The 25,982-nt window shown below is 41.8% G+C and overlaps 1 protein-coding gene across 1 annotated transcript; it reads left to right on the top strand.

Annotated features, from left to right (window-relative positions):
- Window positions 1-3,365: 3,365 nt before the first annotated feature.
- On the top strand, window positions 3,366-25,583 carry LOC113012522 (NACHT, LRR and PYD domains-containing protein 12-like). Its single transcript, XM_080298315.1, has 10 exons — window positions 3,366-3,589; window positions 3,731-5,531; window positions 7,959-8,135; window positions 12,026-12,202; window positions 14,360-14,536; window positions 16,694-16,870; window positions 19,027-19,203; window positions 21,360-21,536; window positions 24,222-24,395; window positions 25,071-25,583. The coding sequence occupies exons 1-10, from the start codon at window positions 3,382-3,384 to the stop codon at window positions 25,072-25,074; spliced, it is 3,249 nt and encodes a 1,082-aa protein (XP_080154441.1). The 5' UTR covers window positions 3,366-3,381; the 3' UTR covers window positions 25,075-25,583.
- Window positions 25,584-25,982: the final 399 nt, after the last annotated feature.

Here is a 25,982-nt window from a genome sequence, read left to right as displayed (position 1 = left end):
GGAATATCTGTGGTCTGATACCGCGGGCTCATGGGCTAAGGACTTGGATTGACAAGTCGAGCGCAGATGATTGTGTTGTTTCTTATAAAGGCTTGTGTGTGTGTGCCTTCCTGTGTGTGTCCTTGTGTCAGTGGAACTGAATCAGTGTGTTAGAGAAAGTGCTCCTCTGCTGTGCCGTCATCGTGTGGATGCTTCTTTTAAAGTTGGAACTCATGTCTTTATGATCTGCTTCATTTCATTGAACCTTTATTTCTAACCATGAAGTCCCTTTGAGGTTACAGCCTCCTGGTTAGGTTTAGGCTGTTATTGTGCTTCAGGCTGAAATATGAGGAGGAAGGAGTGGGGCTGGTTAGCCCTCATGACCCTCACCATAACACATACGTCACAGGACAGTGTTTACCACAGAAACTCCATGAAATGATCAATGAGAACTTTAGAAACCCGTCAGTGTGATGCTTCCAGTACAACAGCACCTCTGAGTGTGTGTGTTTGCCTCTCAGACTAACTCCACCCTGACATCAAGAAGATGGAGGAAAAGGATGGAGCAGGATCTGCAGCATCCAGCTGTGTGTCTGTGAGGAGTGACCGGTCCAAAGATCAACCTCTACACTTCAGTAATGAACCTGCAGCAACAATGTAAGAGAGCTGCTGACTCATTTATTCAGTGTAAATAATGATTTTTGATGCAATGGGAGAAGAAAAATGACAAAAACAGTTTTAAAAATAAGGATTAAAATATTACAAACTCTGTTTTTGAGTTTCCTGATGTAGTACAAAAATATATGAACAGAACTGTATATAGGAAAGATATTTTACGGTTCTTTTAGGCAGCACCAAAAAACAAAAAGACTATTTTTAAGCTGTCTGAGGTAGTGAGTCAACATGTCACACTGGGTCAAAGGTCAGGGAGTAAAAGTGTGTTTTAAAGGAGGTTTAAAAGCAGCGAGTGAAGGAGCCTGTCGAGGTAAATCGTTCCATAACTGATCAAAGTCAGTTGGTGGACCTCTGTGTGAAATCAAGCATCTGGTTCACAGAGAGGATAACCCTCACATGGGCTGTACAACATTATATAGGGAGACAAAAACAGAGATTATCGTAGCCATCGCTCTCTCGCATGGACGTGGCAGTCTTGCTGTCTGCTGCGAATCCTCCCCGTACCTCCGTGACCTCGTCTGGTATCTGCTCCCTCCTCTGTGAGAGACAGTAAAGGAAAACACGTCTCTGCCTAGTCTTGAAAATCTAATCTTATCATCCATTGTTCTTCTAGGGCCTCTTCTTCTTGTGGCCTCAGCTAACTGCTAATATTTAAATGGCTAACATTAACATGTGTGCCATTAAAGTACCAAAAGGTACTTTAATGGCACATTGTTTTTTCAAAAACTTACTCAAGTAAACGTAACGGAGTAAATGTAACTCGTTACTACCCACCTCTGGACTTGACTGCGGTAGTTTGTAACCAAAGATCATCACACTGCCCCTCTGATTGTCTCCCCCCAACTACTCTTTCAAGGATTGTCAGGTTGGAGATTGGCCTATAATTAGGTAAGACAGCTGGGTCTAGGGATGCTTTTTAAGTAAAGGTTTAACTACAGCCAGCTAGGGATGGGTACCGTTTAGATTTGAAAACCTGCTAAATCAGAATCAGTTGCTGATGATGGCTTTTTTCTTTTACATCAATCACGTATAAACTTAACTCAAAGTGAACATAGACTTGATTGAAGTAACTCAGATCAGCCAATTCAAAATGCTAATTCAATCAACTCTGAGTTTATTTCTAGACTCAGTTTGTTGGCCCTGCACCTTAAAACTATTCCCTGTTTGTCTCTCGTGTTTTTTGGATATTGTTTTCACATCTTATGTCACGGCTAGCGGGGCGAGCCATATTGAATTTAATAAAGGACCCAAGATGCCGACACTGCTGTGAAGTGAGTGAGCTTTATTGAAACGGTGAAGTGCAGTGGAGATGGCCTGTGCAGAAGCTAAGATAACCTCTACTGAAAAAACTAAAAAACTAACCTGAAACCTTAAACGGAGACACGGGGAGACAACACAGACGAACCAGCAACAAGCAGGAGAAAACAAAGGGCTCATATACACAAAAGAGCCATCAGGGAATGAGAAAAGGGAGACACAGCAGGATTCATTGGACATAACCAGACAAGGGGAAGCAAAAGTAGACACACTAACATAGGACATGGCACTGTCAAAATAAAACAGGAAGTGAACACAGAGACACAATACTAACACAGTACAGAGGGAACACGGAAACCAAAACCTCAGAACTAGAAAATCTTAATCAGAATGAAATTGTAACAAAAGACAATAACAATCACAACAAAACTACTGAGTCCACAGACTCGGGACATACATCGGCTCAAACTGTGGTCATAAATATTTTGTACTTGTAAATCAGACTGTGTAGTTGTGAACTGAGATTTGTAACATTGTAAAACAAAATATCTGAAAAGTTTATGTTTTTGCGTTCATTGATTTGTGTGTGTAAAAATGTAAAAATGTAATAAATGTAAGAAACATTAGAACTACTTTTGCTGACACAAAGTTTGGCGAGCACTGTGAGTTGTCACTTTAAACCAGTCACTGATATAAAGAGAGCACCTTGTTCCAGGGCATCTGAGCATGGAGGGAAAGCTTTATGCAGGAGATGGTAAGAGCTGTTGGGACTAAAGAAACTGAGCAGAAAACTACAGACATCTGGAAACTGAGTTGTTAATTCTCAGTGGGATCAGCAGGACTAGCAAAGCTTCACCATGACAGTCATCTGATTGACTGAACCCATCCAAACATCACTTCATGGACCTTTAGCTTGTGTCTGTGTGTGGACAGACATAACATGAGCTAATTATACATTACTCCTCCACAGAGTGGACCAGCAGAGAGCAGAGGTTTCCACTGGTCAGTCTGCACAGCAGCATCAAACACACCTGGACTCTGTGGTTATGGTTTGTAGTACTACGTTTACATTTGTTCTTTTCAGTCACCTCTATGCTGCACTTTGTGGACCAGAGGATTGTCAGTGTGTCCAACATAAGTCAGAGTTTGGGCTCCATGATTTCAGTCAGATTGGGGTGACTGTAGCTCAGGAGGGGAGCAGGTCAGCTACTAGTCAGAAGGTTTGTGAATCAAACCCTGGCTGGCAAATGTACTGGGTAACGTACTAAACCCAAGCTGCCCTCTGATGCATCCATCAGAGTGTGAAAGAAAGTATTTAAGCATAGAACAATGTGCTTGGTTGAATGAGGCATGTTGTATAAAATGCTTTGTGTGCACAGAGTATCAAAGAGAGCTATATAAGAACCAGTCCATTTACGACTGGGTAATTCATATAGTTTTCTTTTCCAGCGGCTGGAGGACAACATCACCATGTTTGTGAAGAACGAGCTGAAGAAGATCCAGAAGCTTCTGAGTCCAGATCACCCAGAAACTTTAAAGAGCCAGATGGAGGATGAGGAGATGTTTGAAGGAGAGGATGAAGATGAAAGAAAGAGCTGCAGAGAAGCATTTCTGAAGATCACACTCCACTTCTTGAGGAGACTTAAGCAGCATGAGATGGCTGACCATCTGCAGAGCAGTAAGAGAATTTCTCTAAAGACTGAATATTGATCTTTCCTAATAGCTCAAGAAATGGACCAATAGACATTCATCCTTTCAGGGTACTGAAAGGCTATGATATTTATTATATAATATTTGTTTCTGAATTTCTTACCTTCAGAAATATTTGCTCCACTCTGTAAACGAGAACTTAAAGCCCAACTGAAGAAGAAGTTCCAGTGTGTGTTTGAGGGCATCGCTAAAGCAGGAAGCCCAACCCTCCTGAATCAGATCTACACAGAGCTCTACATCACAGAGGGAGGGACTGCAGAGGTCAATGAGGAACATGAGGTCAGACAGATTGAAACAGCATCCAGGAAACCAGACAGACCAGAAACAACAATCAGACAAGAAGACATCTTTAAAGCCTCACCTGGAAGAGACGAACCAATCAGAACAGTGCTGACAAAGGGAGTGGCTGGCATTGGGAAAACAGTCTTAACACAGAAATACAGCCTGGACTGGGCTGAAGACAAAGCCAACCAGGACATCCAGTTCATATTTCCATTCACTTTCAGAGAGCTGAATGTGCTGAAAGAGGAAAAGTTCAGCTTGGTGGAACTTGTTCATCACTTCTTTAATCAAACTAACCAATCAGGAATCTGCAGGCTTGAAGACTTCCAGGTTGTGTTCATACTTGATGGTCTGGATGAGTGTCGACTTAATTTGGACTTCAACAAAACTAAAATCCTGACTGAAACAAGAAAGTCCACCTCATTGGATGAGCTGCTGACAAACCTCATCAGAGGGAACCTGCTCCCTTCTGCTCGCCTTTGGATAACAACACGACCTGCAGCAGCCAATCAGATCCCTCCTCAGTGTGTCGACATGGTGACAGAGGTCAGAGGGTTCACTGACCCACAGAAGGAGGAGTACTTCAGGAAGAGATTCAGAGATGAGGAGCAGGCCAGCAGGATCATCTCCCACATCAAGAAAGCTCGAAGCCTCCACATCATGTGTCACATCCCAGTCTTCTGCTGGATCACTGCTACAGTTCTGGAGGATGTGCTGGAAACCAGAGAGGGAGGACAGCTGCCCAAGACCCTGACTGAGATGTACATCCACTTCCTGGTGGTTCAGGCCAAAGTCAAGAGGATCAAATATGATGGAGGAGCTGAGACAGATCCACACTGGAGTCCAGAGAGCAGGAAGATAATTGAGTCTCTGGGAAAACTGGCTTTTGATCAGCTGCAGAAAGGAAACCTGATCTTCTATGAACCAGACCTGACAGAGTGTGGCATCAATATCAGAGCAGCCTCAGTGTACTCAGGAGTGTTCACACAGATCTTTAAAGAGGAGAAACAACTGTACCAGAACAAGGTGTTCTGCTTTGTTCATCTCAGTGTTCAGGAGTTTCTGGCTGCTCTTCATGTCCACCTGACCTTCATCAACTCTGGACTCAATCTGCTGGAAGAACAACAAACAACGTCCATGTGGTCTAAACTATTTGATAAACCAAAACTCCAATCTCTCCACCAGAGTGCTGTGAACAAGGCCTTACAGAGTCCAAATGGACACCTGGACTTGTTCCTCCGCTTCCTCCTGGGTCTTTCAATGCAGACCAATCAGACTCTCCTACGAGGTCTGCTGACACAGACAGGAAGTAGCTCACAGACCAATCAGGAAGCAGTTCAGTACATCAAGGAGAAGCTCAGTGAGAATCTGTCTGCAGAGAAAAGCATCAATCTGTTTCACTGTCTGAATGAACTGAATGATCGTTCTCTACTGGAGGAGATCCAACAGTCCCTGAGTTCAGGACGTCTCTCCACAGATAAACTGTCTCCTGCTCAGTGGTCAGCTCTGGTCTTCATCTTACTGTCATCAGAAAAAGATCTGGATGTGTTTGACCTGAATAAATACTTTGCTTCAGAGGAGGCTCTTCTGAGGCTGCTGCCAGTGGTCAAAGCCTCTAAAAAAGCTCTGTAAGTTATAAAGTTTTTATTATTTAATTTGGTTGGTATGTTATGAAAAACACACTGCCATGAACCTCTGTTTTGTTTTTGTCAAAATCACTGTAATATAATCACTGTACCTTTATATACACGTGACTTGTATTAATGCTGCTGCCCTCTTGTGGCTAAAGTGTAATTATGTTCTTGTTATTAGGGAGGGTTTGAGAGTAACATGCCAAGTGAGTCAGCAGCTTCGCTTTAGCTTAAAAATCCAAATTCTTATGTCATCAGTTATAGTTGCATGTATTCATTATCATAATTTAACCTTTAATATTGATGTCTTAAATTTATTTTGAGTAAAGTAGCAATAATTTTATGGTTTATTAAATAAATACATCACTAATGAATTATTTATTTCAGTAATTAATTAAAAAAATATATTGATAATGAATTATCGGTTAATTTCATTTAAAATAATTCATTATTTATTTATGTACAATTCTAATTAGTTAATTACATATTTAATCAATTATTGGTTTGTTTTCTATTTTAATTATTTTACTGACACATTTAATGAATTATTTAATGATGTATTTATTTAATTCACGTTGCTACTCCTGGCCCTGCATCGCTGTTCATAAATACATTTTATTTGTCAGCTTCACCCATCAAAGTCAGGGGGCGGGGTTAATGCTGATCAAGTCAAAACCATTGCTTTGGTCTGGTGGGCGTTCTTTTAGTGGGCTTTTCTCAATACTAAGTAGGCCTACACACCAGGGTTTGGACATGTGTGGACCCAAACTATACTTTTACCCTTTTTTGTGTGTCACCAAATACAGTTTAATATTTTCTAGACAAGAATGTAGTGGCATAATCTTTAACCTCTTTTGGCTCCAAACAGAAGTGACAGACTTGAGCAGGGTTCATTTAAAGGCTGACAGAAGTGGAGTGGTGACGGGGAGATGTTTGACAGGACAGTGTTTCAGCCTCCACAGGTTCATGTTGTGCTCCATCAGTCAGTGAAGATGAAGTCAGTGCTGATGAGGCTGTAGAGTGTGTGAGGGATGTGAATGAGGATGATGAAGATCTGATGATAGCAGATAAAAACAGGCTGCAGAGACTTTGAGCCATACAGGGCACACAGTGTGTGTACAGAACAGCTGAAATCATTATGGAGGCCTCACTGGGATATGGAAGCATCACAGTACAGCTTCAGTGAAGCTTTAAAGTCTCTGATATGAGATGAGAAATAAAGCAGCCAGAGCTTTTTCATGAGTGGAAATCCACTGTGACTGTGAGCTGCTGCTACAGCCTCCAGATTAGCCAGCAGCTCATCCTGCTCAACATTTTCTCACCAACTTTAATGGAAGTGTGATGTTTTCAGCTGGAGTGATGGTCAGGGTGGCCTCCCTCTCCTCTTCTTCTCCTCTTCCTCTTTCATTTGTAAAGCCACTTCTGCTGCTTTCATTCATTTGGAAGTCCTGTAGCTGAGTTTGGGAGAGACTAACAGCCTCGGCAGCAGAGGGGAGAAAGGCTGTAACACCACCACTTTACTCTGTTCTACCTGTCACATCATTTTATCAGGAAACAAATATGCTCATGTTTTTACTATGTTTGTCTTGAAGATGTAAGAAGATCACATGGTGCTTTTTATTATTGTGTTGGTTTGTTTCCTGTCTCTTGGATGGAGCCCAGCTGTGCGTGGCCCCTGGGCCTGTGGTCAGAGTGTGTGCTGGATAATCCGGCCCAGGATGAGGCCAAACTGACATGGGATGAAATGTCTGTCACATAATTGAGCTTAGTGTAGTTTCATTTCTGCACAATTTAAAAACAACCAAAACTTTGTTCTGTCTTTTCTGTGTTATACTGTAGACTTTCTTTGATACTGTGTCCAAAAGGAGCAGCTTTTACTTTGAAGGGGAGGCGTCTCTGTTTCCTCTTCAGGTTGGATGATGGAAGCAAATGAGTGTGTGATGTTCTTTCAGTGTTGCACTTTGTAGACGCTCCCTGAGCACTGGTCTCACAGCCAGCTGCACATAGAGACCAGTGTTGTTAGTCCAGGTCAGAAGATGACTTGTTGGAATCAAAATGAGCTTGTAGTTTGTCTGCTTTAATAATGTGACTGGAAAAAGGTGTTGGACTTCAAATATGTCCATTTCTTTCACACTTCACCTTTAAAAGTGAAGCCTTGTGGTTCCTGGAAGGAAAAACACGACTTTTTCAAGTCTTTGTCCTGTTTTTATGAGAAATGTACGACTTTAATGTGAAACATTCAGAGTTTTTTCTCTTGTTGTGTTTGTTTGAAGCTGCTTCCTGTTGGCTTCAGCTGTTTGGAGTTTCCATTTTCTAAACTTCTACATTCTGAACCTTCTTCAGCTCTGAACAGATGATGAAACACTGAATGATTTCAAGCTCACACTTTGTCTAATAAACTTACATCTTTCATTCTTTATACAGATTGAGTTACTGTGGTTTGTCAGAGATCAGCTGTGATTATCTGGCAGCAGCACTGAAGTCCAACCCCTCCCATCTGAGAGAGCTGGACCTGAGTGACAACTACAAGCTGCAGGATTCAGGAGTGAAGCATCTGTGTGGTTTCCTGGAGAGTCCAGGATGTGGACTTGAAACTCTGAGGTCAGTCAGCATGTTTTAGTTGTGCTGAGATGAATATGATGTGAAAGTTGTGCTGACACTAAACTGCAGACATCAGGCTGATATTATACTGATCCACACTGAGGATCTTCATGGTAAAGTCTGTTTTCTTCTTCTCTGGTTTAGTCCATTGACTGCAGCAGAACAATGTTCACATTTCAAACAGTGAGACTCAACGTATGGCCCGCGGCCCACACGCGGCCTGCCCACCTTTCCTGATTCAGAGAGAGGGGACCCTGATTAACTGTGTAGTGTTCTTCCTCACAGTTCTAAGTATCAGACACAACAATGAATAATCCACAGCTGACTGTCTTTAGCAGGTCAAAGGTCACGGCACACAGCAGACAGTGGGAAATATTATAATTCTGATCATTTATCAGCACATATCCATATGTATAAAAACAAAGCTGACACTGTGAGACTTGATCAGAGGTGTGATCATCACAGCAGAGGCCTTTGTGTCAAAGTCACTGAGGATCAAACAGAAACACATGAAGCAGATTTTCCTGTTCTGGCTTTTTATAGCAGATAACCTTCAAAATATTCTGCAGTCCATCAAAAACTGAAGCAAACCATGAATCAACATGTGAACATGAGCTGATGCTGCTGAAGTGAAGCAAAGTTACAGAGGTTTGATTACAGACACAGCTGAGAGTTTGTAATCTGTCATCATTTTAAAAGGTTTACATTTCTTCAGTATTGAACAGCAGAAATGAGGCTTTGTTTTGGGAGGCCGACAGCAGTGAACACAACAGCAGACTGGTGCGTAATAAGCAGTGAATAATGCAGGAAACAGATTTTTGAAGGTAAACTGTTCTTGAAGTACACTGAGAGAGAGAGAGCTGTGCAGGAAGTAAAGGTCAAAGTCAGAGAGAATTCATGACGATGTTCATCAAACGTAAAGCGTAGTTTGGATCTTCTTTTGCTGCTGGTTCACTCAGTTTTGGTTGGAGACAGATGAAACCTGCAGCTTCAGGATCTGTGAGCTGTCCACTTTCAGCCCCGACGGCGTGTCCGTGTACGTGCCGTCGAGTGAACGATCCACGCTCTGTGTTTCCATCTTTGTGTGTTTAGCTGCTCTCATTTACTGTTTTATCTGTTTGCTTGTTGTTGAAATACTTTTGGGAGCTTTAACCTGAGATTCTGGCAAAATACATTTATATTAAAAATCGATTCAGGATTGAATGAATCAACATCGCTTTATTCAAATTAAAACCATTTAAATAGGAAAATCCATTTTTTTACAGCCGCCTCTAATGCTGGGTAATGTCAGCTGGTCCATGTGCAGCTGACTGTGAGGCTCAGGGAGCGTCTACAAAGTGCAACACAGAAAGAACATCATCCATAAATATTGAGTAATAACTGGACTCTCATACAGCGAGACATATCAAAAATCCTTGAAAGAGTAGTTGTCAAACAGCTAACAGATCATCTGCAGAGGAATGGTTTATTTGAAGAGTTTCAGTCAGGTTTCAGAGCTCATCACAGCACAGAAACAGCTTTAGTGAAGGTTACAAATGATCTTCTTATGGCCTCTGACAGTGGACTCATCTCTGTGCTTGTCCTGCTAGACCTCAGTGCAGCGTTCGATACTGTTGATCATAATATCCTATTAGAGCGATTAGAACATGCTGTAGGTATTACAAGTACTGCGCTGCAGTGGTTTGTATCATATCTATCTAATAGACTCCAATTCGTGCATGTAAATGGAGAGTCCTCTTCACACACTGAGGTTAATTATGGAGTTCCACAGGGTTCAGTGCTAGGACCAATTCTGTTTACATTATACATGCTTCCCTTAGGCAGTATCATTAGAAGACATAGCATACATTTTCACTGCTATGCAGATGACACCCAGCTCTATCTGTCCATGAAGCCAGATAACACACACCAATTAGTTAAACTGCAGGAATGTCTTAAAGACATAAAGACCTGGATGGCCGCTAACTTTCTGCTTCTTAATTCAGATAAAACTGAGGTTATTGTACTCGGCCCTGAAAATCTTAGAAATATGGTATCTAATCAGATTCTTACTCTGGATGGCATTACCTTGGCCTCCAGTAACGCGGTGAGGAACCTTGGAGTCATTTTTGACCAGGACATGTCCTTCAACGCACATATTAAACAAATATGTAAGACTGCTTTCTTCCATTTGCGCAACATCTCTAAAATTAGAAATATCCTGTCTCAGAGTGACGCTGAAAAACTAGTTCATGCATTTATTACTTCCAGGCTGGACTACTGTAATTCATTATTATCAGGATGTCCAAAAAACTCACTGAAAAGCCTTCAGCTAATCCAAAATGCTGCAGCAAGAGTCCTGACAGGGACTAGAAAGAGAGAGCATATTTCTCCTGTTTTGGCTTCCCTTCATTGGCTTCCTGTTAAATCCAGAATTGAATTCAAAATCCTGCTCCTCACATACAAGGTCTTAAATAATCAGGCCCCATCTTATCTTAATGACCTTGTAGTACCATATCACCCTATTAGAGCGCTCCGCTCTCGCTCTGCAGGCCTACTTGTTGTTCCTAGAGTATTTAAAAGTAGAATGGGAGGGAGAGCCTTCAGTTTTCAGGCCCCTCTTCTGTGGAACCAGCTTCCAGTTTGGATTCGGGAGACAGACACTATCTCTACTTTTAAGATTAGGCTTAAAACTTTCCTTTTTTCTAAAGCATATAGTTAGGGCTGGACCAGGTGACCCTGAATCCTCCCTTTGTTATGCTGCAATAGATGTAGGCTGCTGGGGATTCCCATGATGCATTGAGTTTTTCCTTTCCAGTCACCTTTCTCACTCACTATGTATTAATAGACCTCTCTGCATTGAATCATATCTGTTATTAACCTCTGTCTCTCTTCCACAGCATGTCTTTATCCTGTCTTCCTTCTCTCACCCCAACCGGTCGCAGCAGATGGCCGCCCCTCCCTGAGCCTGGTTCTGCCGGAGGTTTCTTCCTGTTAAAAGGGAGTTTTTCCTTCCCACTGTCGCCAAAGTGCTTGCTCATAGGGGGTCATATGATTGTTGGGTTTTTCTCTGTATCTATGAAGCGCCTTGAGGCGACTTTTGTTGTGATTTGGCGCTATATAAATAAAATTGAATTGAATTGAATTGAATTGAGACTCAAATGCCTTTAAACATCAGCTTATCCTGCTGATCCAAGTCCAACACTGAGTTTGTAAAAACATGTTTGTCAATCATTTTGTTTGGTTTCTGAGGAAAATGATTCAATAACTTGCTGCTAATACACAACATTTCATCATATTTCCTCATAACCCTCTTTTGTCTGACCATTTGATCCCATTTGAATTTGCAATAAAGGATCCACAGAGTTTGGTGACAATAATGACAGTAGATGTTTGTGTGAAAGTGCTGGAAGCAAATGAGTGTGTGATGTTCTTTCAGTGTTGCACTTTGTAGACGCTCCCTGAGCACTGGTCTCACAGCCAGCTGCACATAGAGACCAGTGTTGTTAGTCCAGGTCAGAAGATGACTTGTTGGAATCAAAATGAGCTTGTAGTTTGTCTGCTTTAATAATGTGACTGGAAAAAGGTGTTGGACTTCAAATATGTCCATTTCTTTCACACTTCACCTTTAAAAGTGAAGCCTTGTGGTTCCTGGAAGGAAAAACACGACTTTTTCAAGTCTTTGTCCTGTTTTTATGAGAAATGTACGACTTTAATGTGAAACATTCAGAGTTTTTTCTCTTGTTGTGTTTGTTTGAAGCTGCTTCCTGTTGGCTTCAGCTGTTTGGAGTTTCCATTTTCTAAACTTCTACATTCTGAACCTTCTTCAGCTCTGAACAGATGATGAAACACTGAATGATTTCAAGCTCACACTTTGTCTAATAAACTTACATCTTTCATTCTTTATACAGATTGTGGGACTGTGGTTTGTCAGAGATCAGCTGTGATTATCTGGCAGCAGCACTGAAGTCCAACCCCTCCCATCTGAGACAGCTGGACCTGAACCTGAACAACAAGCTGCAGGATTCAGGAGTGAAGCATCTGTGTGGTTTCCTGGAGAGTCCAGGATGTGGACTTGAAACTCTGAGGTCAGTCAGCATGTTTTAGTTGTGCTGAGATGAATATGATGTGAAAGTTGTGCTGACACTAAACTGCAGACATCAGGCTGATATTATACTGATCCACACTGAGGATCTTCATGGTAAAGTCTGTTTTCTTCTTCTCTGGTTTAGTCCATTGACTGCAGCAGAACAATGTTCACATTTCAAACAGTGAGACTCAACGTATGGCCCGCGGCCCACACGCGGCCTGCCCACCTTTCCTGATTCAGAGAGAGGGGACCCTGATTAACTGTGTAGTGTTCTTCCTCACAGTTCTAAGTATCAGACACAACAATGAATAATCCACAGCTGACTGTCTTTAGCAGGTCAAAGGTCACGGCACACAGCAGACAGTGGGAAATATTATAATTCTGATCATTTATCAGCACATATCCATATGTATAAAAACAAAGCTGACACTGTGAGACTTGATCAGAGGTGTGATCATCACAGCAGAGGCCTTTGTGTCAAAGTCACTGAGGATCAAACAGAAACACATGAAGCAGATTTTCCTGTTCTGGCTTTTTATAGCAGATAACCTTCAAAATATTCTGCAGTCCATCAAAAACTGAAGAAAACCATGAATCAACATGTGAACATGAGCTGATGCTGCTGAAGTGAAGCAAAGTTACAGAGGTTTGATTACAGACACAGCTGAGAGTTTGTAATCTGTCATCATTTTAAAAGCTTTACATTTCTTCAGTATTGAACAGCAGAAATGAGGCTTTGTTTTGGGAGGCCGACAGCAGTGAACACAACAGCAGACTGGTGCGTAATAAGCAGTGAATAATGCAGGAAACAGATTTTTGAAGGTAAACTGTTCTTGAAGTACACTGAGAGAGAGAGAGCTGTGCAGGAAGTAAACGTCAAAGTCAGAGAGAATTCATGACGATGTTCATCAAACGTAAAGCGTAGTTTGGATCTTCTTCTGCTGCTGGTTCACTCAGTTTTGGTTGGAGACAGATGAAACCTGCAGCTTCAGGATCTGTGAGCTGTCCACTTTCAGCCCCGACGGCGTGTCCGTGTACGTGCCGTCGAGTGAACGATCCACGCTCTGTGTTTCCATCTTTGTGTGTTTAGCTGCTCTCATTTACTGTTTTATCTGTTTGCTTGTTGTTGAAATACTTTTGGGAGCTTTAACCTGAGATTCTGGCAAAATACATTTATATTAAAAATCGATTCAGGATTGAATGAATCAACATCGCTTTATTCAAATTAAAACCATTTAAATAGGAAAATCCATTTTTTTTACAGCCGCCTCTAATGCTGGGTAATGTCAGCTGGTCCATGTGCAGCTGGCTGTGAGGCTCAGGGAGCGTCTACAAAGTGCAACACTGAAAGAACATCATCCATAAATATTGAGTAATAACTGGACTCTCATACAGCGAGACTCAAATGCCTTTAAACATCAGCTTATCCTGCTGATCCAAGTCCAACACTGAGTTTGTAAAAACATGTTTGTCAATCATTTTGTTTGGTTTCTGAGGAAAATGATTCAATAACTTGCTGCTAATACACAACATTTCATCATATTTCCTCATAACCCTCTTTTGTCTGACCATTTGATCCCATTTGAATTTGCAATAAAGGATCCACAGAGTTTGGTGACAATAATGACAGTAGATGTTTGTGTGAAAGTGCTGGAAGCAAATGAGTGTGTGATGTTCTTTCAGTGTTGCACTTTGTAGACGCTCCCTGAGCACTGGTCTCACAGCCAGCTGCACATAGAGACCAGTGTTGTGAGTCCAGGTCAGAAGATGACTTGTTGGAATGAAAATGAGCTTGTAGTTTGTCTGCTTTAATAATGTGACTGGAAAAAGGTGTTGGACTTCAAATATGTCCATTTCTTTCACACTTCACCTTTAAAAGTGAAGCCTTGTGGTTCCTGGAAGGAAAAACACGACTTTTTCAAGTCTTTGTCCTGTTTTTATGAGAAATGTACGACTTTAATGTGAAACATTCAGAGTTTTTTCTCTTGTTGTGTTTGTTTGAAGCTGCTTCCTGTTGGCTTCAGCTGTTTGGAGTTTCCATTTTCTAAACTTCTACATTCTGAACCTTCTTCAGCTCTGAACAGATGATGAAACACTGAATGATTTCAAGCTCACACTTTGTCTAATAAACTTACATCTTTCATTCTTTATACAGATTGAAGGACTGTGGTTTGTCAGAGATCAGCTGTGATTATCTGGCAGCAGCACTGAAGTCCAACCCCTCCCATCTGAGACAGCTGGACCTGAGCTCCAACAACGAGCTGCAGGATTCAGGAGTGAAGCATCTGTGTGGTTTCCTGGAGAGTCCAGGATGTGGACTTGAAACTCTGAGGTCAGTCAGCATGTTTTAGTTGTGCTGAGATGAACATGATGTGAAAGTTGTGCTGACACTAAACTGCAGACATCAGGCTGATATTATACTGATCCACACTGAGGATCTTCATGGTAAAGTCTGTTTTCTTCTTCTCTGGTTTAGTCCATTGACTGCAGCAGAACAATGTTCACATTTCAAACAGTGAGACTCAACGTATGGCCCGCGGCCCACACGCGGCCTGCCCACCTTTCCTGATTCAGAGAGAGGGGACCCTGATTAACTGTGTAGTGTTCTTCCTCACAGTTCTAAGTATCAGACACAACAATGAATAATCCACAGCTGACTGTCTTTAGCAGGTCAAAGGTCACGGCACACAGCAGACAGTGGGAAATATTATAACTCTGATCATTTATCAGCACATATCCATATGTATAAAAACAAAGCTGACACTGTGAGACTTGATCAGAGGTGTGATCATCACAGCAGAGGCCTTTGTGTCAAAGTCACTGAGGATCAAACAGAAACACATGAAGCAGATTTTCCTCTTCTGGCTTTTTATAGCAGATAACCTTCAAAATATTCTGCAGTCCATCAAAAACTGAAGCAAACCATGAATCAACATGTGAACATGAGCTGATGCTGCTGAAGTGAAGCAAAGTTACAGAGGTTTGATTACAGACACAGCTGAGAGTTTGTAATCTGTCATCATTTTAAAAGGTTTACATTTCTTCAGTATTGAACAGCAGAAATGAGGCTTTGTTTTGGGAGGCCGACAGCAGTGAACACAACAGCAGACTGGTGCGTAATAAGCAGTGAATAATGCAGGAAACAGATTTTTGAAGGTAAACTGTTCTTGAAGTACACTGAGAGAGAGAGAGCTGTGCAGGAAGTAAACGTCAAAGTCAGAGAGAATTCATGACGATGTTCATCAAACGTAAAGCGTAGTTTGGATCTTCTTCTGCTGCTGGTTCACTCAGTTTTGGTTGGAGACAGATGAAACCTGCAGCTTCAGGATCTGTGAGCTGTCCACTTTCAGCCCCGACGGCGTGTCCGTGTACGTGCCGTCGAGTGAACGATCCACGCTCTGTGTTTCCATCTTTGTGTGTTTAGCTGCTCTCATTTACTGTTTTATCTGTTTGCTTGTTGTTGAAATACTTTTGGGAGCTTTAACCTGAGATTCTGGCAAAATACATTTATATTAAAAATCGATTCAGGATTGAATGAATCAACATCGCTTTATTCAAATTAAAACCATTTAAATAGGAAAATCCATTTTTTTTACAGCCGCCTCTAATGCTGGGTAATGTCAGCTGGTCCATGTGCAGCTGGCTGTGAGGCTCAGGGAGCGTCTACAAAGTGCAACACAGAAAGAACATCATCCATAAATATTGAGTAATAACTGGACTCTCATACAGCGAGACTCAAATGCCTTTAAACATCAGCTTATCCTGCTGATCCAAGTCCAACACTGAGTTTGTAAAAACATGTTTGTCAATCGTTTTGTTTGGTTTCTGAGGAAAATGATTCAATAACTTGCTGCTAATACACAACATTTCATCATATTTCCTCATAAGCCTCTTTTGTCTGACCATTTGATCCCATTTGAATTTGCAATAAAGGATCCACAGAGTTTGGTGACAATAATGACAGTAGATGTTTGTGTGGAAGTGCTGGAAGCAAATTAGTGTGTGATGTTCTGTCAGTGTTGCACTTTGTAGACGCTCCCTGAGCACTGGTCTCACAGCCAGCTGCACATAGAGACCAGTGTTGTTAGTCCAGGTCAGAAGATGACTTGTTGGAATGAAAATGAGCTTGTAGTTTGTCTGCTTTAATAATGTGACTGGAAAAAGGTGTTGGACTTCAAATATGTCCATTTCTTTCACACTTCACCTTTAAAAGTGAAGCCTTGTGGTTCCTGGAAGGAAAAACACGACTTTTTCAAGTCTTTGTCCTGTTTTTATGAGAAATGTACGACTTTAATGTGAAACATTCAGAGTTTTTTCTCTTGTTGTGTTTGTTTGAAGCTGCTTCCTGTTGGCTTCAGCTGTTTGGAGTTTCCATTTTCTAAACTTCTACATTCTGAACCTTCTTCAGCTCTGAACAGATGATGAAACACTGAATGATTTCAAGCTCACACTTTGTCTAATAAACTTACATCTTTCATTCTTTATACAGATTGTGGGGCTGTGGTTTGTCAGAGATCAGCTGTGATTATCTGGCAGCAGCACTGAAGTCCAACCCCTCCCATCTGAGACAGCTGGACCTGAGCTCCAACAACAAGCTGCAGGATTCAGGAGTGAAGCATCTGTGTGGTTTCCTGGAGAGTCCAGGATGTGGACTTGAAACTCTGAGGTCAGTCAGCATGTTTTAGTTGTGCTGAGATGAATATGATGTGAAAGTTGTGCTGACACTAAACTGCAGACATCAGGCTGATATTATACTGATCCACACTGAGGATCTTCATGGTAAAGTCTGTTTTCTTCTTCTCTGGTTTAGTCCATTGACTGCAGCAGAACAATGTTCACATTTCAAACAGTGAGACTCAACGTATGGCCCGCGGCCCACACGCGGCCTGCCCACCTTTCCTGATTCAGAGAGAGGGGACCCTGATTAACTGTGTAGTGTTCTTCCTCACAGTTCTAAGTATCAGACACAACAATGAATAATCCACAGCTGACTGTCTTTAGCAGGTCAAAGGTCACGGCACACAGCAGACAGTGGGAAATATTATAACTCTGATCATTTATCAGCACATATCCATATGTATAAAAACAAAGCTGACACTGTGAGACTTGATCAGAGGTGTGATCATCACAGCAGAGGCCTTTGTGTCAAAGTCACTGAGGATCAAACAGAAACACATGAAGCAGATTTTCCTGTTCTGGCTTTTTATAGCAGATAACCTTCAAAATATTCTGCAGTCCATCAAAAACTGAAGCAAACCATGAATCAACATGTGAACATGAGCTGATGCTGCTGAAGTGAAGCAAAGTTACAGAGGTTTGATTACAGACACAGCTGAGAGTTTGTAATCTGTCATCATTTTAAAAGGTTTACATTTCTTCAGTATTGAACAGCAGAAATGAGGCTTTGTTTTGGGAGGCCGACAGCAGTGAACACAACAGCAGACTGGTGCGTAATAAGCAGTGAATAATGCAGGAAACAGATTTTTGAAGGTAAACTGTTCTTGAAGTACACTGAGAGAGAGAGAGCTGTGCAGGAAGTAAACGTCAAAGTCAGAGAGAATTCATGACGATGTTCATCAAACGTAAAGCGTAGTTTGGATCTTCTTTTGCTGCTGGTTCAGTCAGTTTTGGTTGGAGACAGATGAAACCTGCAGCTTCAGGATCTGTGAGCTGTCCACTTTCAGCCCCGACGGCGTGTCCGTGTACGTGCCGTCGAGTGAACGATCCACGCCCTGTGTTTCCATCTTTGTGTGTTTAGCTGCTCTCATTTACTGTTTTATCTGTTTGCTTGTTGTTGAAATACTTTTGGGAGCTTTAACCTGAGATTCTGGCAAAATACATTTATATTAAAAATCGATTCAGGATTGAATGAATCAACATCGCTTTATTCAAATTAAAATCATTTAAATAGGAAAATCCATTTTTTTACAGCCGCCTCTAATGCTGGGTAATGTCAGCTGGTCCATGTGCAGCTGGCTGTGAGGCTCAGGGAGCGTCTACAAAGTGCAACACAGAAAGAACATCATCCATAAATATTGAGTAATAACTGGACTCTCATACAGCGAGACTCAAATGCCTTTAAACATCAGCTTATCCTGCTGATCCAAGTCCAACACTGAGTTTGTAAAAACATGTTTGTCAATCATTTTGTTTGGTTTCTGAGGAAAATGATTCAATAACTTGCTGCTAATACACAACATTTCATCATATTTCCTCATAACCCTCTTTTGTCTGACCATTTGATCCCATTTGAATTTGCAATAAAGGATCCACAGAGTTTGGTGACAATAATGACAGTAGATGTTTGTGTGAAAGTGCTGGAAGCAAATGAGTGTGTGATGTTCTGTCAGTGTTGCACTTTGTAGACGCTCCCTGAGCACTGGTCTCACAGCCAGCTGCACATAGAGACCAGTGTTGTTAGTCCAGGTCAGAAGATGACTTGTTGGAATGAAAATGAGCTTGTAGTTTGTCTGCTTTAATAATGTGACTGGAAAAAGGTGTTGGACTTCAAATATGTCCATTTCTTTCACACTTCACCTTTAAAAGTGAAGCCTTGTGGTTCCTGGAAGGAAAAACACGACTTTTTCAAGTCTTTGTCCTGTTTTTATGAGAAATGTACGACTTTAATGTGAAACATTCAGAGTTTTTTCTCTTGTTGTGTTTGTTTGAAGCTGCTTCCTGTTGGCTTCAGCTGTTTGGAGTTTCCATTTTCTAAACTTCTACATTCTGAACCTTCTTCAGCTCTGAACAGATGATGAAACACTGAATGATTTCAAGCTCACACTTTGTCTAATAAACTTACATCTTTCATTCTTTATACAGATTGAGGGGCTGTGGTTTGTCAGAGATCAGCTGTGATTATCTGGCAGCAGCACTGAAGTCCAACCCCTCCCATCTGAGACAGCTGGACCTGAACCTGAACAACAAGCTGCAGGATTCAGGAGTGAAGCATCTGTGTGGTTTCCTGGAGAGTCCAGGATGTGGACTTGAAACTCTGAGGTCAGTCAGCATGTTTTAGTTGTGCTGAGATGAATATGATGTGAAAGTTGTGCTGACACTAAACTGCAGACATCAGGCTGATATTATACTGATCCACACTGAGGATCTTCATGGTAAAGTCTGTTTTCTTCTTCTCTGGTTTAGTCCATTGACTGCAGCAGAACAATGTTCACATTTCAAACAGTGAGACTCAACGTATGGCCCGCGGCCCACACGCGGCCTGCCCACCTTTCCTGATTCAGAGAGAGGGGACCCTGATTAACTGTGTAGTGTTCTTCCTCACAGTTCTAAGTATCAGACACAACAATGAATAATCCACAGCTGACTGTCTTTAGCAGGTCAAAGGTCACGGCACACAGCAGACAGTGGGAAATATTATAACTCTGATCATTTATCAGCACATATCCATATGTATAAAAACAAAGCTGACACTGTGAGACTTGATCAGAGGTGTGATCATCACAGCAGAGGCCTTTGTGTCAAAGTCACTGAGGATCAAACAGAAACACATGAAGCAGATTTTCCTCTTCTGGCTTTTTATAGCAGATAACCTTCAAAATATTCTGCAGTCCATCAAAAACTGAAGCAAACCATGAATCAACATGTGAACATGAGCTGATGCTGCTGAAGTGAAGCAAAGTTACAGAGGTTTGATTACAGACACAGCTGAGAGTTTGTAATCTGTCATCATTTTAAAAGGTTTACATTTCTTCAGTATTGAACAGCAGAAATGAGGCTTTGTTTTGGGAGGCCGACAGCAGTGAACACAACAGCAGACTGGTGCGTAATAAGCAGTGAATAATGCAGGAAACAGATTTTTGAAGGTAAACTGTTCTTGAAGTACACTGAGAGAGAGAGAGCTGTGCAGGAAGTAAACGTCAAAGTCAGAGAGAATTCATGACGATGTTCATCAAACGTAAAGCGTAGTTTGGATCTTCTTCTGCTGCTGGTTCACTCAGTTTTGGTTGGAGACAGATGAAACCTGCAGCTTCAGGATCTGTGAGCTGTCCACTTTCAGCCCCGACGGCGTGTCCGTGTACGTGCCGTCGAGTGAACGATCCACGCTCTGTGTTTCCATCTTTGTGTGTTTAGCTGCTCTCATTTACTGTTTTATCTGTTTGCTTGTTGTTGAAATACTTTTGGGAGCTTTAACCTGAGATTCTGGCAAAATACATTTATATTAAAAATCGATTCAGGATTGAATGAATCAACATCGCTTTATTCAAATTAAAACCATTTAAATAGGAAAATCCATTTTTTTACAGCCGCCTCTAATGCTGGGTAATGTCAGCTGGTCCATGTGCAGCTGGCTGTGAGGCTCAGGGAGCGTCTACAAAGTGCAACACAGAAAGAACATCATCCATAAATATTGAGTAATAACTGGACTCTCATACAGCGAGACTCAAATGCCTTTAAACATCAGCTTATCCTGCTGATCCAAGTCCAACACTGAGTTTGTAAAAACATGTTTGTCAATCATTTTGTTTGGTTTCTGAGGAAAATGATTCAATAACTTGCTGCTAATACACAACATTTCATCATATTTCCTCATAACCCTCTTTTGTCTGACCATTTGATCCCATTTGAATTTGCAATAAAGGATCCACAGAGTTTGGTGACAATAATGACAGTAGATGTTTGTGTGAAAGTGCTGGAAGCAAATGAGTGTGTGATGTTCTTTCAGTGTTGCACTTTGTAGACGCTCCCTGAGCACTGGTCTCACAGCCAGCTGCACATAGAGACCAGTGTTGTTAGTCCAGGTCAGAAGATGACTTGTTGGAATGAAAATGAGCTTGTAGTTTGTCTGCTTTAATAATGTGACTGGAAAAAGGTGTTGGACTTCAAATATGTCCATTTCTTTCACACTTCACCTTTAAAAGTGAAGCCTTGTGGTTCCTGGAAGGAAAAACACGACTTTTTCAAGTCTTTGTCCTGTTTTTATGAGAAATGTACGACTTTAATGTGAAACATTCAGAGTTTTTTCTCTTGTTGTGTTTGTTTGAAGCTGCTTCCTGTTGGCTTCAGCTGTTTGGAGTTTCCATTTTCTAAACTTCTACATTCTGAACCTTCTTCAGCTCTGAACAGATGATGAAACACTGAATGATTTCAAGCTCACACTTTGTCTAATAAACTTACATCTTTCATTCTTTATACAGATTGTGGGGCTGTGGTTTGTCAGAGATCAGCTGTGATTATCTGGCAGCAGCGCTGAAGTCCAACCCCTCCCACCTGAGAGAGCTGGAGCTGAGCTCCAACAACAAGCTGCAGGATTCAGGAGTGAAGCATCTGTGTGGTTTCCTGGAGAGTCCAGGATGTGGACTTGAAACTCTGAGGTCAGTCAGCATGTTTTAGTTGTGCTGAGATGAATATGATGTGAAAGTTGTGCTGACACTAAACTGCAGACATCAGGCTGATATTATACTGATCCACACTGAGGATCTTCATGGTAAAGTCTGTTTTCTTCTTCTCTGGTTTAGTCCATTGACTGCAGCAGAACAATGTTCACATTTCAAACCTTCAAAGAAGAAGAAAAATCCTCCACTGGATAATTCACTGTGAAACTCTCCAACTCTTCATTCCACCTTAAAGTCTGTCTGACACTGAAATCCAAAGCAAAATGTGCGTTTGCTTTACAGACAGCAGTCCAACACAAACATACACACATCATCCAAAACACAGTCCAACATCCAAATCTCCTCCACTGCCAGCATGAATGATGGGAAAGAGAAGGAGGAACACTCTGACATTCAGGGTTAGAATGAGTTTCATGAAGCAGACTGTGAAGATCAAAGCTGCATTAGAAAGCTTACATGAATGAATGAGTGGACAGAAGTGGACAGAGATCATCTGAAGCACTTCAAAGGCTTTAAATCAGCACATTTCTCTTTATTCTTTATCAACTCTGTTAGTTTCTCTCAGTTTTCTGTGGAATGAAGCTAACAGCAGGCTAATAAGATGCTGACCAATAGGTTTCTATTAAAGGTTGTAATTTGTATATGAAAAAGTGCTTTGGCTCAGCAGGGATCAGCTTACAGGTAGAATACAGCTGCTGGATGGGATTAGCATGTCATAGCTATCTACCAAACTGCTAACTGGGGGATTTCAGGCCATCTATGGATCATTTTTGCTAACTGTTTATTCAGCTTAGGCTCACAGGGCTGCTGCCTGTGCCCTAGCTGTCATAGGGCAAGAGGCGTGGTCCACCTGCACAGGTGAGCAGTCCATCACAGGGCCAACAGAGAGAGACAGAGAAGCACTCTCTCACATCCACACCTGCAGCCAATTTAGAAGCACCAATGAACCTAAGCAGCATTTCATTGGACTGTGGGAGAACATCCAACCTCCACAGAAAGGCCAACAAGCTTCAACCTACAACCTTCTTGCTTTAAGGCACTAGTGCGAACCACTTTTCCCCATTTCAGCCCAAATCCTGCATCTTCCTGTTTCTGACTCCAGGCCAGCTCCACTAACACTTTCTCATCAGACACTGCCACCTAGTGGAGGAAGTCTTAGTTCCATTTAGAATAGAATTCAACTTTATTGTCATTGCACATGCACAGGTACAGGGCAACGAAATGCAGTTTGCATCCATCCAGAAGTGCTTTAGTGATATAGATATATTAACAATATATATTAGCAATAATATAGATATGTGAGTATATTACAGAAATGGGTCTATTATGGTGTGTTATAATGTACACGGTATGAAGTATGTTGTGAATATTCTATAACTATAAGTATGTACAGCCTGTAGTGAGTACAAGCTATGTACAGGATATAAATATGAAAAACTATACAGAATATGAAATAAATAACTTTACAGAAGCTTGAGATTTGAAGCTTCAGATGACAGTTAGTTCCTTTACAAAGAGGTGGAGGTGGTGGGGCCACAGCACCATCATCACTGAGTGCCATAGGACACTTAACCTTTGTTTCCATATGCTGGGAACTTCCTGTTGTTCCAAGGAGGACTGGAAAATGTGTGAAAATCTCCCAGTCAGTTCCTCACAGCACACTTCAATCATTTCCCTCCCACAGCATCAGGACCAGGGCTTTTTCTCTCTTTGGTCCCACTAAGAGATTTCCACACAAACACCTCATCAGTGGGACTCTCAGAGCTACCAGCCCTTTGCTACAATCACAAAGCTCTTCATTGAAATCAATGATATCAAAGCTGGAATCAAATGAGTCCAAGTCTTCTGCTGATTCAGCATCACATTCATCTTTGCTCCTTGTCCTGCATCCCCACCATGGACTTCATTCCTTTCCAAGCCAGCCTTGAGTGTCCTTTATTCAGCTCATCCTCTGCTTTACTTTTACACCTGATTTTAGCTGCTTTATCTCTCTTTCAACAAGTTTCTGTGCCTCAATCTTTTTCTTCTCTCCCTCATAACAAGACAGCTTCTTCTGCCTGAGAACATGTTGGAGTGATTTACTAATCCAGGGCTGCTTATTGGGGAAAATACTTCCTGTTTCCAAAGTAATCCCCATTTTTCCCAGAAAGAAATGTAAGTAGAAATCGATGATCTAAGTGAGAACATGAGCCTTTATAAAGTCCCAGTGGGAGCAGTCAAAGCAGTCCCTCAGTCCCAGTATAGAGTCTTTGGTCCAGACTGGAACAACTGTGTGCCCAGTTTGAGCTCTCTTCAGTCCTGTGACCTGACAGACCCAGAGGGGCCATCACATCACATTTAGAAGCTCCCCTAATGGAGCCACAACACATGTCCAACACTTAGTCTGTCTTGTTGGACCAACTGGAAGAAATGATTCAAGGACTTAGTCACAGAACAGAGATTCAAATCTCCAAAATCCAACTGGCTGCATCAGGACATATAGTCTGAAACTCTGCACAGTTTCCTGTTTGAAGCTGCTTCCTGTTGGCTTCAGCTGTTTGGAGTTTCCATTTTCTAAACTTCTACATTCTGAACCTTCTTCAGCTCTGAACAGATGATGAAACACTGAATGATTTCAAGCTCACACTTTGTCTAATAAACTTACATCTTTCATTCTTTATACAGATTGAGTCTCTGTGGTTTGTCAAAGATCAGCTGTGATTATCTGGCAGCAGCACTGAAGTCCAACCCCTCCCATCTGAGACAGCTGGACCTGAGAGGAAACTACCTGAAGGATTCAGATGTGAAGCAGCTGTCTGATCTTCAGCAGAGTCCAGACTACAGACTGGAGACTCTGGTGTAAGTAGAGTGATGGAGTGAGTGGGTGGTGCTGTCAGCAGTATTGTACTAAACACAGTCAGTATGAAACAAAGATCCAGTGTTTCCTGTAAAGCTGCAGCTTCTCAGTGAAGCTGTGAGAGGAGAATGGTGACAGGCTTCAGGATTGGACACAAACACTTCCTGTTTCTGACCTTTATGGTCACCATGGTAACGGCTGACACGCTCTGATCAAACACTGTCAACAGCCAATCAGCTCTCTGAACAAAGCAGCACGCAGACCAATGACTGCATTCATGTCCAAGTTTAAAGCAGTGAAGAACACAGTCTGTAGGTGAGGAAGAATTTAGTGAGAGCAGATGTTTGGATGGAATTCCTCCAGTTAACAGCTGGAACCGTCCATCTGGATTGTTGGGCTTGTTGTTGGGGTTCCTACAGAGCTCAGAGTGGACACACCAAGGTTCTTCTAATGAATGAAAGTCCAAACTCAAACTAGGAGGGAAAAACATTTTCATCAACTTCAATAAAAATCCAAAGATTAGAAAAAGTGAAGCAACAATGAGTCCTAGTACAGTCCCAGCACTGAAGTCCCTGCTGCTCTTTATACTGGATGTGCTGCATCACTGACTGACAGCTGATGAAGAGTCTCTGGAAACACTCGTTTATCTCCTCTGCTCTTCCTTCTTCTCTCTGCAGCTGATGATGGTAAACAGGACGGTGTGTGTGCTGAGAGAGGAGGAGCTGTGTCCTGATGATCCAGAGAGGTTGAAGCAGCAGCAGCTTGTGTGTAGAGACGCTCTGACTGGGCCATGTTACTGGGAGGTGGAGAGGAGAGCTTCATCCAGCAGTGACTGACAGAGGAATGAGAAGAAGTGCAGATGACTGTCAGTGCTGCAGAGTGAACTGCTCTGAGAACAGCTCCACTGTCAGACACAATGTAGAGTCCAGCATCATCCCTGTGTGTCCCTCTGGATCTGACAGAGGATCATCAGTGTATCTGGACTGCTCTGCTGCTGCTCTGTCCTTCTACAGTCTCTGCACAGTCTCTGTCTGACTCTGGCTTCAGACCCTCCTGGATCAAACTCACCTGGAAAGACTTTCAAATTCAAATTTTATTTGTCACACACACAACCATACCCAGTATGACATGAGGTGAAATGCTTGTAGCTGTGCAATGCCCGACCATTAAATGACAGTGGTTTTACAGTATTTACAATTTACAGGTTATTACAAAATGTACAGATTTAACTTAGAAATTTACAGTAAAAATGTGCAAATAGCAGAAAGAGATTATAAGGAAGTGTACATGAAGAAAAACCAGTGTGTGTGTGGTGATGTGATGTGTGTGAGAGTCCAGTCTTATAGTGATGTGATGTGTGTGAGAGTCCAGTCTTATAGTGATGTGATGTGTGTGAGAGTCCAGTCTTATAGTGATGTGATGTGTGTGAGAGTCCAGTCTTATAGTGATGTGATGTGTGTGAGAGTCCAGTCTTATAGTGATGTGATGTGTGTGAGAGTTCAGTCCTACACCTGGTTCACGCCGCAATGTATTGCGCCATTTTCCGGGTCCACAAATCAAAACAAACGCATCGTGTTGGAACGACGACG

Source organism: Astatotilapia calliptera, chromosome 3 (assembly GCF_964374335.1).
Source record: "Astatotilapia calliptera chromosome 3, fAstCal68.1, whole genome shotgun sequence".
Taxonomy (NCBI): domain Eukaryota; kingdom Metazoa; phylum Chordata; class Actinopteri; order Cichliformes; family Cichlidae; genus Astatotilapia; species Astatotilapia calliptera.
Note: the sequence above shows the minus strand (reverse complement) of the source record. Positions and strands in the feature narration are given on the sequence as shown.